At 47.3% G+C, this 18,581-nt stretch overlaps 1 protein-coding gene across 6 annotated transcripts in view; it reads left to right on the top strand.

Annotated features, from left to right (window-relative positions):
* Nucleotides 1–18,581, top strand: part of HECTD4 (HECT domain E3 ubiquitin protein ligase 4) — a 190,841-nt gene that overhangs the window by 144,195 nt on the left and 28,065 nt on the right. For all 6 annotated transcript variants that reach the window (XM_086681734.1, XM_086681732.1, XM_086681733.1 and 3 more), the window contains 12 exons: nucleotides 745–848; nucleotides 2,668–2,829; nucleotides 2,943–3,091; nucleotides 3,361–3,440; nucleotides 5,246–5,409; nucleotides 6,037–6,274; nucleotides 7,232–7,368; nucleotides 7,795–7,921; nucleotides 11,270–11,407; nucleotides 12,886–13,022; nucleotides 15,760–15,920; nucleotides 18,356–18,537. In XM_086681734.1, the coding sequence (XP_086537860.1) occupies nucleotides 745–848; nucleotides 2,668–2,829; nucleotides 2,943–3,091; nucleotides 3,361–3,440; nucleotides 5,246–5,409; nucleotides 6,037–6,274; nucleotides 7,232–7,368; nucleotides 7,795–7,921; nucleotides 11,270–11,407; nucleotides 12,886–13,022; nucleotides 15,760–15,920; nucleotides 18,356–18,537 (1,779 nt within the window). The remainder of the gene's footprint in view (nucleotides 1–744; nucleotides 849–2,667; nucleotides 2,830–2,942; nucleotides 3,092–3,360; nucleotides 3,441–5,245; nucleotides 5,410–6,036; nucleotides 6,275–7,231; nucleotides 7,369–7,794; nucleotides 7,922–11,269; nucleotides 11,408–12,885; nucleotides 13,023–15,759; nucleotides 15,921–18,355; nucleotides 18,538–18,581) is intronic.

The raw sequence follows: 18,581 nt of genomic DNA, 5'->3' as shown, positions 1-18,581 counted from the left end.
GCTGACATTGGATGCTTAACCACCTGAGCCACCCGGGTGCCTCAGATACTAGATTTTTTATTATTTTTTTATTTTTATTTTTATTTTTTTTACATTTTTATTTATTTTTGATAGAGAGAGAGAGAGAGAGAGAGCGAGCGCACAAATGGGGGAGGGGCAGAGAGAGAGGGAGACACAGAATTGGAAGCAGGCTCCAGGCTCTGAGCTGTCAGCACCGAGCCCGACGCGGGCCTCGAACCCACAAACCGTGAGATCATGACCTGAGCCGAAGTTGGACGCTTAACCAGCTGAGCCACCCAGGTGCCCCGATACTAGATTTTTTTAAAAAAATAATTTCAATAACGGGAATAGAACTTCCATTTATTGCGTGTTCGCCCGGCCCTTTAGCCGGGGACTTGGCTAAAGGCTCCACTTGTGTCACTTCATTTCATCTTCGTGACAACCTTGTGAGGCACAGGTGCCATTGTTAACCCCCATTATCAGAAGTGAGATGGTACATATCTGAGTGATGAAGCCAGATTCTGGATCCAGGCAGCTCAACTTCAGAGCACGTGCACTTTGGCCACATTGCTGTGCTGCTGAGCTGTGTGTGGTAGACAGAGCTGTCTCAGGATATTTGCTCTTCTGTAAGAATTTTGAGTGATCTCAGAAGCCGCTTGTCACCTTAGCCCTACTCCAGAAGGGTTGGCACTCTCTCGGGGGTTGTGGGACTTATTTTCACGTATGCGGTGGATTCCCCTCCAGGAGAGCGACTGGCAGTTGTGGAGGTACAGTGTGAACGGCTGCGGATGCTCTACCGGGACTGCGCTCGGCCCCCACCCCCTCCACTGCAGGCCGACCGGAGACAGGTGAGCCCCGTGCCGTGCGAGGCCACAGCGCACCGCGTTAAAGGATGCCGACCGGCACGTTAGTAACCTTTAGAACGAGCGTTCACAAAGCCCTTTGGAGGGACGCACTCCGTGATGACGTGCTGTCATCTTTGAATGTCCGAGCACATTGATTTGACATCCTGAGTATTGAAAGATGGTGGCAAAGGAGCAGAACTCCATTTGTATGATAGTTTCTTAAGGTATCAATAACAGAAGAAAAGCTTTTTTCAAAACTTTAGTTATATTGTCTGTCTTACAGAGGAATAAGCATATGTATGTAGAGAGAGGCTGAGAGGTGATTAAAAAGCAAAAGTGGTGAAGTGTTGAGAGTTGATACCTCTATGAATGTTCTTAGCTTATTCGTAATAGCCCCAAAGTGGAAACAACCCAAACGTTTATCACCTGATGAACGAAGATGCCTTCATCGTGTATGCATATCGGGTGTATCCGATGGAATGTTATTCAGCCTTGAAAAGTAATGAAGTAGTAACACATGCCACGATGGGAAGAAACCTGAAATCATGCCAAGCCAAAGAAGCCAGCCACAAAAGGCCACGTGCTACGGGATGTCCTGTGTATGAAGTGTCCAGAACAGGCAGATCTAGAGACAGCAGATGGGCGATGCCAGGGGCTGTGGGGGAAAGGGGTACACGAGGAGCGACTGCTAGTGGCTGGGGGCTTTAGGGGGACAGAAACACTAAAAAGTTGATGGCGGTGATGGTTGCTCAACTCCAGTAGACTAGAAACCACTGAATCGTATGTACACTTTAAACAGGTGAATTGTATGTTACGTGATTTATATCTCGAAAAATCAGTGCATCTAGGTAAGAGTGTACAAAAATTGCTGTTGTGATTTTTCTGTAGATTTGAAATTATTTCAAAATAAAAAATTAGAAACATATAGAAGACAAAGTGTCCCCTGAAATCTCAACATCTGGTTAACATTGTCACGATAGCCACGTGATGTGTCACCTGTACTTTTTCATGACCACGGGGCTGTGCTGCGCATGCCGTCTTACCATCTAACTTTTCTCCCTCAGTAACTCCATAGTCCAGCATACACTTGTGCCTCAGTTTCCCCACGCAGGCTTTTCTTGTTGCCCTGCATTGTCTCTAGTTTCCACCACAGCGATTTGATGAATGACACTGGAGCTCATCACTGTATGCATCTTTCAGCCCTTTCCTTAGGATAAAAACAAAACTCACAGGTTAAAAAAATGTGCTTTTGTCAACAGAGTAGCATGAAGTTTAGGATGAGATATATTAAAAGTTATGAAAGAAAAAGACAATTTTTTCAAAAAAAGCAAATGTAATATTACTTCTTGGCTTTGAGCTGAATAGTAAATCACAGGGATAAAAATTGTGACCACTGATGGGTCTGCAGCTTGGTGTGTAATCGCACAAGCAGGAAGACAGGGCAGGGGTGAGGGCCTGCACGCGTCTGTGGAAGGAGAAGGAGAGATGTAGGAATGAAAACCTCGTTTTTCATCACAGAAGCGATATCCTGAAGGGAATTAAAAATGGCATTATAAGGATAGAAGGAGAAGAGAGGTAAGTTTCAGAGTGAACCATTAAAGAGCTACAAGAGTGATGGTTTCTAGAGAACAGCGCTGGGCATAGCAATGGAGACTGCCTTTGTTTTTAAATAAAGAGAAGTTTTCCTTTGGAAAAACAAGCTACGTTCTTAAAAGATGTACCTATATTATAATGCCACTAAGACAAAAACTTTTCTTCTTTGAGGGGGTACAAAGATTTGTGTTTGCAGTTGTATTGAATGAGACGCTTTCCCCCGTCACAGCCCAAAGAGATCACTTGGAGCCCCTCGAGAGTGTTCCCGCCTGTCCGAGCCTGCATGTTCTCATCACGCCTGACTTCTGTCACCTTCCTGGCTGACCCCAGCGCTGGGGGCGGTCTGCCCCGGGGCACATTTATCTATGCCACCTCACCACTGCCAGTGCAGGTGAGAAGTCACACGGTCTCTCGCCTCTTTCCTTCATATTTGAAAGAAAAAGCAAGTCTCAGGAACCCGAGTTGAGCCCTCTGATTGCCTGCCTGCTTCTGGTGTTTCCTCAGGCCCCATCTTTTTACTGGGAAATTGAAATTGTTTCCTATGGAGATACTGATGACGACACGGGACCAATAGTTTCCTTTGGCTTTGCCACAGAAGCAGAGAAACGAGATGGGGCTTGGACCAATCCAGTGGGGACTTGTCTTTTCCATAAGTAAGTGGCTACTACTGCTGTTACTTAAAAAAAAAAAATAGTGGGTGTGGGTGTTTAATACTGAAATAATATCCTTGTAATCTCAGTCTCCAAAAGTGTATAAAATACCAGTTGGAAGTATATTCAAATTGAGGGAAAGAGAATAGCTCTTAGGAGTTCTCTTTGAATTACTCTGATTCCACCGAAGCCCCTGGGCCCGTTCGTGACTCAACTGCCTCTGTGTTGGCCAGGGAGCCTTGTCTTTGACTTTCCTTTGCTCTCTTTCATAGCAACGGCCGAGCGGTGCACTACAATGGCTCCAGTTTATTGCAGTGGAAGAGCGTGCGCTTGGATGTGACTCTCTCTCCTGGTGAGCGAAGCAGGAGCCTTTTTTTTTTTTTTTTTTTTTTTTTACACTGCGTATTTCTGCTATTCCCTGGTTTTGTCTAAATAGGTTGAAAGTAAATTAATTTAGCAACTGGAAGTGGGCAGTTGGTTAGTGAAAGCCAAGTACTTGTCATTGCTGTCTGCTAGTGTGTGCCCAACCGCTCATTTCGTGAGGCCGTTTTCATTGAGAAGCCTCCACCTGGTGAGGCAGGAGTCACATCCACTTTTCATTCGTGTCCATCTGTCCATCGTTGGAACCACCTGAGGTTTTGCTTCTGTTTGAAGTTTGGTCTCTTGTCAGCTTTTCATTGATGTGCAGATAAATAGGCTAAAAAAATAAAAAAGGAGAGAGCTCTACCACTAGCCCTGAGGCACTTGGAAAATGCACTATCGGTAGATAACGTGCTGTAGACTTTGTTCTCGGGAGCCTAACATCAGGTCCTGCTTCGGCAAACCTGCCCGGATGTTTCAGTTACGTAGTCGATTCAATTAAAAAAAAAAAAAAAAAGATTTTCCTCTTCTTTTTAGCCACCATATAAGTCACTTGCTCTGTGTGGGTGAATTGGGATCGATCCTGCCTGATCCAGCAGAGGAACAAAATGTAGGCACTGTCCTCTTGCCGTTAGGAGCCCCCCAAACAGGGGCATCAAGGTGGCCCAGTCAGTTAAGCGTCTGACTTTGGCTCAAGTCACGATCCATGGTTCATGGGTTGGAGCCTGCTTCAGATTCTGTGTCTCCATCTCTCTCTGCCCTTCCCTGCTTGTGCTCTGTCTCTCCCTCCCTCCCCCCCACCCTTTCAAAAATAAACACTTGGAAAAAAGAAGCCCCAGATGTGTTGGCTACATAGTTTCAGACAGTGCATCTTAGTGTCAATGAAGCCCAAATCACTGTACGTGGTCGATGGTCTGGGCTGCTCAGATGGGGAAGAGTAAGTCACTCCATCCACCAGATAACCTCGTATAGCTGACTGGGGGTAATTTTGCCATCACTTAACTTGGGGAGCTGATTGTTGCACCTTCCAGGGGGCATAGCATTTTCGGGAATGGTCAAGTTACTACTTGGAGATAACTTCCGGGCAGTTACTTGTCTCTTTCTGGAGCAGACCTCTGACATTTCAACTGAGTATTTAAGTGTTTTAAGCACCAAGGAGGGTTTGGGGAGAACATGGGAGCCATAGATAGTCAGGATTTGTATTTGTCACTGTCATTTGTTTTGTTGGGTCCCATTTTAGTTGTTGAGAACTTTTGGACTTGGACCTCATGTAAACATGCTACCTTCTCAGAGAAATATGTCTGGGTAGGAATCGAGAATTCATTTTTTTACAACAAAATCTCAACTGGGTGCCTGGGTGGCTCAGTAGGTTAAGCGTCTGTTTATATTTTTAAGACCATATCTAAATCTTTCACAAATTCACTTTATGCCATAAGTAATTCTCTATGTGTCAGTAGAAGAAAACTTACATTCCTCTGTTAAAAAAAAAAAAAAAAAATCGTACCAAATGCTTTCCCTTTTTGTCTTGGCTACCAGGAAAATAAAAGCTGAATTTAATATGTAATTGTGGGAATTGATTTAGACACTAGGTATTTCTTCTGAATAGTTTTGACTTCTCCTTTTAAAATTATTTCTGTTGTGTTACTTTATATTAAGTACAATACGTAACTCCGTGCCTTTTTCAGTTGTAACTAATGGCATAAACAAAGCTAGTCCGAGATCGTGTGGCCTGATCACCCTTTATTTATAATCAGTAAAAGGGAAAATGAGATGTTTCCTTCCTGTTCTCTGCCATAGGTGATGTGGCAGGAATTGGCTGGGAGAGAACCGAGGGGACGCCACCTCCTCCGGGGCAGCCAGCCAAGGGCCGGGTGTACTTCACATACTGCGGGCAGCGCCTGTCCCCGTATCTCGAAGACGTCTCTGGTGGGATGTGGCCTGTGGTTCACATTCAGAAGAAGGCAGGTTCTCTTACTGGGAAGGAAAACAAGTTCTCCTTAGTAATTTGGACCATGCTCCATCACACCGGGGAGGGCAATCTCCTTGACGGAATCCACCATTCAGTTGCTGATCTCATCCAGAGGCACCCTCCCAGACACCCCCCATAATAATGTTGAGTCTGGCACCCCGCGGCCAGTCAAGCTGACGATTAAATTAACCATCACAGTACGATTGCACATCGTAGACTTAGGGAGCAAACGTGACCCTGAAGAAGCAATGCCTGAGCCAGGTCTAGGCTATTAACTGGTCTTAACTTGGCAAAGTTGGAGGGAAACAATGTCCCCAGTGAAGGGAGCAGCTTGTGCGGTGGCATCAGACGGAAGGGAAGAGTGCTGGGAACAGGAAAGGTCGCTGTCTGAGTAGCAACGAGTGGGAGAGTGAGGTGTGGGAGGGCGGGCGCACCGGCCTGGGCAGAGCTTGGTCTCCGCTCCAGTGCACGTGGTCACACTGGCCCCTCTGCCTCGCCCCACATGCTCTCCCAGAGCCGGGGCCATTCTTCTGATGACCTTCACCTTGGAGTGTTAAATAAATAAACTAAGTCAACAACACTAGCTCCTTTCAAATCCTTTATTTGACCTCCTTCCCAGAACACCAAGACTCGCGCTAACTTTGGCTCCCGCCCATTCGCCTACGCGGAAGGGCAGGCCCACCGCAACGCCGCAGACCTGTGCACCGATCTGGCAGAAGAGATCAGCGCGAACTTTGAGGCCCTGCCCTTTGCCATGGCATCTGACAGTGACAACGACGCTGGCACCAGTATTGCATCAGACCCCGGCACTCACGGGCCGCCGTGCCGCATTGCTGCTGTGGCCACTGCTCAGCAACGTAAGCCGTCTCCTCCCAGGGCCCCACTGCTTCCTGGGAGTACAGATGCTGCTAATTCATAAATTCTCACTTGGGCAAGTTCTGGTGCCCATCGCATATGGGGCGATGGGCCCAGTGACATAAAATGGGGAGCAGGAGCAGCATGGGAGACTAGAAAGCACATTCCCACATACGGGAAGCCTGCCATGACTCCGTGCTGGCAGAATATTGCCACCCGGAAACGCAAGCCTGAAAGATTGTCCACTTTTGTAAGACAGCTAAAAACCCTAGAATTTTCGGGGTGCCTGGGTGGCTCGGTTAGTTGTCTGACTTTGACTCAGGTCACGATCTCACAGTTTGAGTTCGATCCCCACGTCTGGCTCTCTGCTATCGGTACAAGCCCACTTTGGATCCTTTGTCCCCCTCTCTCTCTGCCCCTCCTCCTCTCTTTCCTCTCTCTTTCTGTCTCTCAAAAATAAACATTAAAAAACCTCAGAATTTTATTTGAAATCTTTTATCTTTTGTTTTAAAACTGAGGCCATCAAAGACTAAGAAAACACTAATTGTGGAATCTATGTGGTGGGTATTAGATGTGCACTAAAAACCTTTCCTGATTATTTGAAAAACTTCATAATCAAATAAAACCGAGCTTCCTGAACTAAAGGTATCTGCAGACTGTATCTGGCCCTTGGGATATGGGTTTGCAAACTGCTTTAAGGCTGTTTACTTCTTTCTCATGATGAAGAACTTTCCAAATTCTTCTCCGAATTGAATGAATTATACCCATAAAAACGATCTTAGGATTCAGGATAACGATGCATGATTTGTTATTCCTTGGCTTTGTGTTTCGAAATCCCTCCCCAGTGCTGGGAGTCCTTCATGCAAATGAAGATACTGTGGTTTGTCTGAGGGGCAGAAGTTCGTGATTTTTCCAGCCTGCTCTTCCTCAGAATTCACTGTCACTGTGCTCTGTTACAGAATACGATAGTGACACTTCCTGTCATTATAAAGTAGAACTCAGCTATGAGAATTTCATCACCTCTGGCCCAGACCCCCACCCGCCTCCCATCGCGGATGATGAAAGTGATGATGAGGACGATGACGACGTCCCACAGGTGCGAGGCCCGTGGCCCTTGACCAGGACAGGCCGCCGGGAACGATTTTGATGTGAGGGTACAAGGCCGGAGCGGTTACACTTCCCGCTGCGTCCCTGTGTTTGAGCGGTGGCTCTGGAGCATTCACCTTGCAAACCACGTATCGGTAGCGAAGCCTTTTGGGCTCGTTTGCCCAGGACTCCTCTGGGTGTGGGAGAAATGAGGTACCTTGATGCCGCAGTGAGGTCGGGGATCGCGTGATGCTCATTAGGCTTTAGAGGGAAGGGAAGGGCTTGCCGCATGCAGTCCGGCTGTTTTCTCCCCTGGCATCTGAGGGGGTGTTTCTGCGACTGGCCTCAGAGGGGGTGAGAGCTGTGCGTCCGGGAGGGGGCTGGCGCCCACCTGAGCTACTCCTCTTCTGTTGATGCGTTTGCCTTCTCCTTCCAGGAGGACCACTACGCCCTGCTGGTGAAAGCCTGGGAGACCAAGGTGTTTCCTACGATCCGAAGACGCTTCCGCAACGAGGCGGAGCGGAAGTCGGGCCTGGACCAGATAAAGGGTGCCTTGCAACTAGGTCTGGTGCTTTGCGCTTTCCTCGGGAGCCACTCGTGACTTGAAGAGACGTGCTTAGATGAAAGTAGATGTAAATCAGGAAAGGGGGGCTCGCCTGAAGTCAGGCCAGACCTAACCGGGTCCTCTACCCGTGCCTTTACTGAACTCTGCGGTTGCCGGCTTTCCTTGCCAGGCTTTTCTTTGCTTGTCCACGTAACTCTGTACGTGGGGGCGTCGATAGGCCGCTGAAATGGAAGTGAAATGGTCATACCGGGAAGTTGATGGCCAAATGCTGTGGGCGGCTCTCCAGGCGCAGCTATGCCATTTACTGTCCCTACGACCTTAGGAAAGCTACTTCACCTTTCTGGGCTTTCCTCACCTTTGAGAGGGAACCAGTGACGGTAACCACCTCATCTGTGTATGAGACTTAACTGCCTTATACAGATAAAGCTCCTCCAAAAGCCGCATCCGGAACATAGGAAGCATTCGGTTCATATGGTTCCAGATGCCGCCGTGATGGGGGCAATGGGCATTTTTCTCCCGCTGGCACAGTTCATCCAGCAAAGAATGCAGAGCTTGACCCCAGACAGTGAGTCTTGAGTACAGGTAGCTAATTTCTCTTCAGTTTTCCTCGTCTTGTGAAGTACCTGCTTTTTCCCCCCAACATGGAGGCCCGGGGCTGGGGTGGGGGGGGGGATGTAAGAAGTTTCATTTTTGTCCTATGTGAGCAGCTTTGCTCCTCTTTTAACTTGTTCTGAGACTAGGACCCAATAAAGATACCCACCCCCCCCACCCCACCCAAGACCTTTATTTTTTGGCCATTTTATATGCTGAGTCCCAGATTTCCAGCGATTTCTTTTTTCCCATATTGGCACCAGGACTAATCAGTTATGTGTACAGCTGTGGCTTTGTTTTTATTTACTTATTTCCTTAATGCTTTCTATCCCCAAAGCTAAGATCTTGTTTAAACATAACCTTAGCCATACCTCCTGTGACCTGGTGGGATTGCTGCCGACCCAGTTCCAGGGCAGATGGTATTCTCCTCTTCTGTCAAGAGTTTCAGGCAGAGGGAGCAACATTAGGAAAGACGCTCAGTGGGGGTGAGCTTGGGTGATTGGGGGACCAGCAAAAAGGCCAGGCAGCAGGTGTGGCCGAAGAGGAGGGCACGAGGGAGGGGCAGGGACAAGCGTTGGGTGCGTGAGGACTGTGGATTTTATTCTGTGTGAGACAGAAGCTGTTGGGAGTGGTAAGCAAATGAGCCACGTAATGCGATGTAGTCGATCCCAGAGATAAGAAGAGAGTTTCTCTTCCCCATTCATCCTCAACATCTGAGCGAAATGCCCTTTTGTGTTCTGCCAGAGTGCAGAACACATCTTCTGCTCAGACAGCTCGGTGCCAGATTTCGTCGCTGCCCACCTGGGAGCACGCGGGCAGCCATTCAGAGGTGGGAGGGCTTTATTCTAGAGGCTTTTATTCAGCCATTAATTCATCACTTACCCATCCCCACATTCAGCAAGCGACTCCCAGGCATCGGGCCCCTGGCTGGGGAATCAAGAAAGCCTCTGGGAACAAGACGGAGAGGGTCCCCTCTCTCACCGCGTATATCCCAGGGGGCAGCAGCAGACGACATGTGGTCAGGGCTGGGCGGTAGATGAGGAGGCCCCAGCATGTGTAGGTAGGGCAGCCCAATGCAGCGTGGCTTCTCTACCTGGTGTTTAAGCGGAGATCTGGAGCTAACTCGCCACCAGCGGGCTGACCGTGAAAAACGTGAAGCGCCGTTTGTCCGGGGGACTGGTACTTCCTGCTGTTGGGAGAGTAAGAAAGGGGGAAAGAATTCACAGTATGCAAATGGAAAGCTCTTATGTATGATCATTGGTTGCTGTGCCTTTATTTTGACGAGGTTCTGCTTCAACTTGGATACCTTTTCTTTCGCCCTTTGGTGCCGGAGCCATCCCTGGTGTCTGTGGCCGAGTGTACCTCCTCCTTCTCCGCTCCCAGTTCGGTTAGGGGGAAGTTTAGACAGCACAGCAGAAAATGTGATCATCCAAAGGCGGCCCCTGGACCAGAGGCAGACTGATGGCTCCCCCAGAAGTACCTCTGGCTCCTGAGGCGGCATCCTGCCAAGGTGTTCTCTCGGGTTCCATCCGTGTGGCCATGACTAGTCGTATGAACTATATCAATCCAAACATAAAAGATTTACCTTTTGAACATACCCTCCTTCAGTGTAGCAGTGGCAGAAGTGAAAAGGAGGGGTGCGGGGGGCTTGTGGTCCCCGAAGGACCACCTCTGTGCGGTGCATCAGCCTCCTGTTGTCAGGTCCCCAAGGAAGGTTAGCGGAACGACCCCCGGACCGAGCGTGATTGAGCTCGGCATTCTCCCCGTGTTCCCGGACTCCTGCTTAGTAGACAGCAGAGGATTTCTTTTCTTCTCTCCCCGTTCCCTTTGGAAAATGTTGCCAAGATTATTTTTCCGCAGTCTTCCAGTATCAGGCCACATTTCTGGCTTCTTCCGACAATTCTTTCTCTCAGCATCCTTCTCTAATTGCAGCCTCCTCAACTGTGCTCAGAAAATTGTGCCTTTTCCCTACAGCAAGGCTGGCAAATAAAGGAGTAGGAGGCGAGTGTGATGGAAATAAGCCTTGTGCGAAGGCAGATGTGTCCACACCCGTATCTGTACCCACACTTCCTGAGCCGCGTGCGAGCTACGGCGGCAACAGCAGACGGAGATACTGTACCCGCCTCTCTGTGCTCCCCGCGGTGCCATCTCACCAGGGCTTTGGAGACTTGTGGGCTGGGTGTATTAATTAATAGTGGCTGTTTGTGCTGAACATAATGACGTGTTCTCCCTCTGGGAAGGAAGAACAGGGCGACTTCCGGTACTGAGTAGAAGCTGATGTAACTCTTTCGTAAGCAACACGTGTTTGCTGTAGTAAAAATCACACACAGTACAAAAATGAATAAAGTAAGAAAGAAACCTTTTCCTCACTTCCTTCTTACTGTCCGTTTGTCCCGTACTTAGTTCTTAAGTCATCGTGCAGCCATGCCCTTTGTGCCCGATCACTTTTTACCGCTCTGTATTGATAAATGATCTTGTTATTCCTACTTTGGGATTTCCCAGCAGTGCCGCAGGAGGTGTTCTTGTATCTTTACACACTCGTGCTTGTGCTTCTGTGGGAGAGATTTGAGAGGTTCCTACAGGCAGGGCAGTGAGTGTTTTAAACTTGCTAGACCCTGCACAGTCACCTTCCTCAGAAGGCTCTGTACCCCCACAGACGGTGTTGGGGAGATTCTCTCGGTATCAGTCAGTGTCATGGTTGATCTGAAGACCGGGTCCTCTTTGGAGAGTTTCCAGTGTGGTTAATATTTTTTAGGCATGGTGGACATTGCCCGGCAGACGGTCGAATTCCTGTACGAGGAGAACGGTGGCATCCCCAGAGACCTGTATCTTCCCACCATCGAAGACATTAAAGACGAAGCAAACAAGTTCACGATTGATAAAGTTCGAAAAGGTTTTGCTTTCCCTCTTACTTCATCTATGAAACTGTGTGTGGAATGAGAAGTTGGGTTTTCGCTCGGCCTCAGCTGGCCTCCTGTACATGTCCCAAACTCACCGACATGTGCAGTCAGATGGCGCACTTATGCAGAGGGGGAGATGGGGCGTGGGTGGAGGGTTCCAGGTAGGCCTGGTTAGATCGTGGCTGCTGAGCTAATTAACCAGGAATGTGTGGTTGCCCTGTGCTTTTTAGAATTTTAACAGAATGTGTTTGTTCCTTTGATTAAACATCTGTTGCAGATTTTGAGGAAATGAAAATCCAGAAAAGCACAGACAAAAATTGAAACCACTCATTATTAGCCTTTCATAAAAATATCAGAGTATCAGGGACAGGGGCAGAAGTGTATATTTGCTTTTCTTTTTTTCTCTTTTTTTCTCTTTTTTTCTCTTTTTTTCTCTTTTTTAGGTATAATTCACATACCATAAAGCTCACCCTTCTACAGCATTCAGTTTTTAATATACTCACAAAGTTGTACAACCACCAAACCATTACCTCTAATCCCACAACATTTTCATCCTCCAGAAAGAAGTCCTGTCCTCCACCATTTCCCACGTCTCCTTCCCCTGAGCCCCATTAATTTACTTTCTGTCTCTCTAGATTTACCTCTTCTGGACATTTCCTATAAATGGAGTCCTACAGCATGTGGTCTTTTGTATCTGGCCTCTTTCATATAGCACAGTTGTTCAAGATTCATCCATGTTGTAGCATGTGTTAGTACTTTATTCCTTTTTATGGCAAAATGATATTCCATTGTATGGATAATACCCCATTTTTTAAAATCATTCATCAGATGTTGGACACCTGGGTTGTTTCTAACTTTTGGCTTTTATGAGTAATGAATGCTACTGTGAACCTTGGTGTTCAGGTTTTTTGTTTTTGGTTTTTTGGTATTTTTTCCAGACCTATGTTTTCATTTTCCTTGGGTACATATGTGGGAGTGGGATTGCTGGGTCATAGAATAAGTTGAACTTTTTGACTTCTGGATGGTTTTCCAAAGTGATTGCAGCATTTTACATTCCCACCAGAAATGTATAAGGGTTCCAATCTCTTCACATCTTGCCAACACTTACTATTGTCTTTTTTTTTTTTTTTAATTACAGCCATCCTAGTGGATGTGGAGTGGTACCTCATTGTGGCTCTGACTTCTGTTTCCCTAATTCTAATGGAAAATCTTTCCATGCGTATCTTTCACTTTTCCTTAGAGGAAGGTTTATTCAAATCCTTTGCCGATTTTTTGGTCGGCTTCTTTGCTTTTTATTATGAGAGCTCTTTTAGTTGTGTAATTTTTCAGACCGAGCTTTGTCCCTTTTTTAGTTGCAACCAAACCGAGGTATTGTTGGATGCTGTAGCGCTGTTTTAGGCCCTGAAATACAGGATCCCAAGATGACAATGGTATTTGCTTCTGAAGAAACTTCTTCCTCTGCCCTCCTCAGGTCTCACGGTGGTGACCCGCTCTCCAGACAGCAACAACGTAGCCAGCAGTACTGTAGGAACTGCTCTGCCCAAGTTCGCCATCCGAGGGATGCTGAAAACCTTTGGGCTTCATGGAGTCGTGTTAGATGTTGATTCAGTGAGTAAAACAGCCTTTCGAATACACGGAAACTTTTGTGTCCAGACTCCAGGTGCCTTAAAAAGCGGTCACGTAGATGGATTACTCCCCAACTAGGGATGAAGAAAGCAGGCCGAGTGCTCACACCAGCAGTTTGCCTGAGGTTTTCTCGAGGGCCCGGATCCCCGGGGATCAGGGCTGATAGATGATAAGCTCTTAACACTCAGCACTGTCAGTGCCTTCAGACCACACTGCCTCCGCCATTATTTTCCGTCAGCCGTGTTCAGACCGCCCCTACATTATACCTGCCCAAGTTCCAAGGGAAAACTCTCCCGTTGTCCTTGAGGAATGGGTGATCTGTCATTGTCGTGACTGTTACAGACACAAGTCAAAGAAATAGTTTTATGACTCTGATCACGTCATCTCACTGGTCCTCTCAGCCTCAGCTTCCCGATATGTAACATGGATCTATTAAATCCATGGGGCAGGGGTGGGGGGACGCGGGTGGGGAAGAAGGAACAGAAGATGCGTGAGGGCAAAGTCAAAGCTTTCTTTTGAAAACAAGGTCCTGTGTGAAAGCGATGACCGTGTTTCTGAGGTTGCATGCACGTGCTGACACTGGAGAAGTTTCCCATTCGAGAAAACTGATGAATGCCGGTAGTTTAAGCCTAAGAGTCTGATGAAAAAAAAAAAAAAGGATCTGTCACTATGAACATAGACTAGAATCTATCTAGATAGGGATACAGATACAGACACTGGTAATGTTAGGTACCACTAATGCTTTGAAATGGAAAATTTTACATCTTTTACTGACTCCATTGTACTTCAACTTAATTTTGAATCATTAAATTTTTCAGAGAGGCTATCTGACTGATGGTTTACTAGGGTGAACTTCAGAAATTTCCAGGGGTGCCTGGGTGGCTCAGGCAGTTAAGCATCTGACTTTGGCTCAGGTCATGATTTCATGGCTCAGGAGCTGGAGCCCCGCATCGGGCTCTGTGCTGACAGCTCAGAGCCTGGAGCCTGCTTTGGATTCTGTGTCTCCCTTTCTCTCTGCCCCTTCCCTGCTCATGCTCGCTCTCTCCCTCTCTGCCCCTCTCCTGCCTGTGCGTGCGCGCTCTCTCTCTCTCTCTCAAAGATAAACATTTTAAAAAGGTAGGAAATTCCATTGGTGATACTGTTAATGTCCCACTGCCTTCTGATACACATTTCTGATCCTAGTTATCAGAAAGTACATAACTGACACTGGCTTTTAGCAACTGGAAATGTGTACAAGTAAAAATTTAGAAAAATAGAAATTTCCTTAAAATAATAATTGTTATTGGGGTGCCTGGGTGGCTCAGTCGGTTGAGCGTCTGACTTTGGCTCAGGTCATGATCTCACAGTGTGTGAGTTTGAGCCCCGCGTCAGGCTCTGTGCTGACGACTCAGAGCCTAGAGCCTGCTTCGGATTCTGTGTCTCCCTCTCTCTCTCTGCCCCTGCCCCGTTCACGCTCTGTCTCTCAATAAATAAACATTAAAAATTTTTTTAAATAAAAAAAAATTATTATTTCTCCAGTAGTTTGATTCTTTTTGTTTCAGTAATCCTAAATAAAAATGTTTGTATTTGAATCCAAAATGTATATGCATGAGTTAGCTCTTTTATTGCAGGAAAATAAAAAGTAATCAGGTTCCCTGCTTTTACAAAATTACTAACCTAAGAACAATGAACGTAAAATAATATGTACTGACTTATTACTGAACTATAGCACTGTTGTGTTTAAATCTCTATCTCATGGGGCACCTGGCTGCCTCAGTTGGTGGAGCTGCAGCTCTTCATCTTGGGGTTGTAAGTTCGAGCCCCACATTGGGTATAGAGGTTACTTGAAAAGTAAAAGCTAAAGGGGTGCTGGGGTGGCTCAGTTAAGGGTCCAAGTCTTGATTTTGGCTCAGGTCATGATCTCACAGATTGTGGGTTCGAGTCCCACATTGGGCTCTGCACTGATAATGTGAAGCCTTCTTGGAATTCTCTCTTTCAAAATAAATAAAGTAAAAAAAAAAAAAAAAGATCTAAATTCATTTCTAACTCATGAATACATACCAGTTAAAATTTTAAAACTGGTAGGGGTGCCTGGGTGGCGCAGTCGGTTAAGCGTCCGACTTCAGTCAGGTCACGATCTCGCGCTCCGTGAGTTCGAGCCCCGCGTCGGGCTCTGGGCTGATGGCTCAGAGCCTGGAGCCTGTTTCCGATTCTGTGTCTCCCTCTCTCTCTGCCCCTCCCCCGTTCATGCTCTGTCTCTCTCTGTCCCAAAAATAAATAAATGTTAAAAAAAAAAAAATTTTAAAACTGGTATGAAAAACCTAAACACACTATCAATCAGTACTAACCATATATCTTTGAACTTCTAGACTCAATCAGTGACATGAAACTAACATTTATGACTACAAAACTTTGGTTTTTTTTTTTTTTTAATTCTTTTTCAATGTTTATTTTATTGAGAGAGACAGAGTGCAAGCAGGAGAGGGGCAGAGAGAGAGGGAGACACAAAATCCAAGCAGGCTCCAGGCTCTGAGCTGTCAACACAGAGCCCGACACAGGGCTTGAACTCACAGACCGCAAGATCACGACCTGAGTCGAAGTTGGACGCTTAACCGGCCAAGCCACCCAGGCACCCCAAAACTTTGGTTTTATATATAATACACATACGTGTATTTTAAAACTTGGAGGGGAAAGGTCAGTGTCCAAAGAGTCCAATAGATATTTCCTTTAACTATTGTAGGTAAACGAATTGGTGCAGGTAGAAACATACCTCCGAAGTGAAGGTGTGCTGGTCCGGTACTGGTATCCCATTGACATGCTGGAAAGGCCCCCGGCGGGCTACCGAAGGACCGCCACCAACGGGCTGGTCACGCTGGACAATACCAACCTTCAAATTCACAGGTAAAATTGAGCCCTTCTTTCTAGGGGATCACAGAAATTTGCTTACTGTGTTTTACCACATGTACTATTCGTTGTTGGCGAGGTTTCCTTCAAAGCTGAGAGAGGGAAGCTATAAAATAACGGCAAAATTGCAGGAGTTGGGAAGAAATGTGGGATCCCGTGTCACCCAGCCTGTGCCACGGGCGCTTGAGGGGTGGGTGGAGATGGCACGCGTGTGGGAAAGCTGTAAAGAGTAAGGCCAGTCCAGACACCGTGTGAACAGCCAGCTTTTTTCTCGGTGTTCGTTCCTGAGCGCCTGCTTTGTGCCTCACACCGGGCAGAGATCTCCAAGGAAACATGTGCCCGCACTGTGGGGGTTAAAACCCAAAGACCATTCGTCTCTCTCCTCCAGTTCAGACCTTCCGTGCCTTTCCACCTCCCCTGGAGGAGAATTCGCCACTAACCTGCCTCACGAACCCCTCCGGGGCCTCAGAGCCTCCGCTCTCCACGTACTTTGCGCCAGCGCTGATGGCCTTCCCGTGCCTCCTACACAGCCGCTTGCGTCCTCGGCAGCGCCTCGTGTGTGCTTGTCACTTGGCCTGGGGTGCTTTGCGCAGAACTTTGCACGGCTGTCTCATTCTTGTCATTCAGATCTCAGTACGTCCCCCTTGCCGAGAGAGTTCGCTTTACCGTCTGAAGTAAGCGCGGAGCCACGTGTCGTCATAGCACTGCCTTTCACTTCTCTTCCGGGACCTGAGGTTTTTGCTTGTTTTTAAAATTCATTTCTTGGGTTGTCTCCTCCTCCTAGAACGTGGGGTTCTTAATAGCAGAGACTGATTCTTTGCTAGAGCCCCCGGTGCCGAATGTGGGCCCTGGCTCACATTGTAAACTCGAAGTATCTATTGAAAAGGAGCCCAAAACATATGCTTGAGTATCAGTGTGATGCTATTGAAAGCTTTTAAAGCTTTTAAAGCTTTATTTAATCAGTTGTATTTTTAGCAAATGTCTCTGATGGATGTAATTAAGATGTAAGTTAATGACCTTTGACTAGCAGCTGAGTGAAAAGGCACAGTGCTTTGTAGAGTTTCAGGCAGGCTACAGATGTAGGATGTTTATTCTCAGTATTATGGCTGTGATCTTGGTATTGGGGGAAATAAGAACCATGCTGTATGGGTTCGTTTTATCAGTAAAGTGACTGAAGGGGGCGCCTGAGTGGCTCAGTGGGTTAAGCTTCCGACTTTGGCTCAGGTCACGATCTCGCAGTTCATGGGTTCGATCTCCACATCAGGCCCTGTGCTGACAGCTCCAAGCCTGGAGTGGTCGGTGTCAAACTCTGGCACGAACTGATTACAGACTGGTGGGGATGAGAAAGAAACCACCCAGATGCCACATCTTGGCTGCTTCTTGTTTATCTTCGTAGCTGTGCAAACTCATCAGGTATTCGGTGGCTTCATTCATTGCTGTTGTGCCCAAATCTGAGTTAGGACAGACCAGTGTTAAATTTAGTTCAGCTCAGTGGGCGACACAGAATGAGCCCTGATGCCTCCAAGTGGGTTTTAAACCGACACTTCCTAGAAACAGTAGGGCTGCTTCCAACTTGCTTTTTTAGCTTAGTGCTTAATACCAGGAGACTTTTTAATAATGGCGACTAGCTAAAGAAACACAGGGAGGCTCCCCTACGCTTAGTATTAGATTATTTGCCAAGAGATGGAATTCTAAATGAGACCTGCTTAGTCACTAATCAGCTGTTATTCAAGGTGAATGGCAATTACTTCATAAACTGATGACACAAAAAACGTTCGCAGTGGATATTTTTGAACCGCTTTAGTGAGCTGCAGTTCACATTCCAGATAACTCACCCGTTTAAAGTATACGAGGCAGTGGTATTTAATATAGAGACCGAGGTGTGCGGCCACCAGTGCCATCGATCTTAGAACCTTCTCATAACCCTAGGAAGGAGGCCTGTACCCATGCTCTCCGCTAGCTCAGCTCTGTTCCATTTCAGTGGATTTGCTTGATTCTGGACAATCTGTATAAATGGAATCACATAATATGCAGCCGTTTGTGTCTGCCGTTTTTTCTTCTTGGCAGAATGTCTTCAAGGTTCATCCACGTCGAAGCACGAAGTATTGCATCCCACTTACTGCTGAGCAGTATTCCACTGTGCGGACTTACCATCCCTCACCTGATGGACAGTGGGATTGTTTCCACGTTTTGGCTGCTAAGAATAATGCTGATGTGGACATAAGTTTCTGTGGGGACCTATATCTTCATTGCTTTTTCCGCGGTGATTTCTGAGTAGAGAAAATCCAAACGTACTTTAACGTGGCTTTTTATTTAAGACCCCAGGGACTGACCTGGCCTACAGAACACAGGGCCAGAGGAGAGGCCTGTGGCCCAGCCCATGCAGGGGCCGGGGCACCGGCACTCAGCGCCTCTCCCTGCTTTCCCCACAGAGAGCTGCTCCGGTGCGAGGCCGCGCTGGCCAGGCTGTACTGCCGCATGGCCCTGCTCAACATCTTCGCCCCCAAGCTGCCACACTTGTTCACCCGCCTCTTCCACATCCCTGCCATCCGGGACATCACGCTGGAGCATCTGCAGCTGCTGTCCAATCAGCTCCTGGCCCCTCCCCTCCCAGGTGAGCCTCGGCTTTGCCACTGAGCCACTGGTGCAGTCAACCCA

This window comes from Puma concolor, chromosome D3 (genome assembly GCF_028749965.1).
Source record: "Puma concolor isolate L17-30 chromosome D3, mPumCon1.1.hap2, whole genome shotgun sequence".
Taxonomy (NCBI): domain Eukaryota; kingdom Metazoa; phylum Chordata; class Mammalia; order Carnivora; family Felidae; genus Puma; species Puma concolor.
This window is presented reverse-complemented; position numbering and strand designations above follow the sequence as displayed.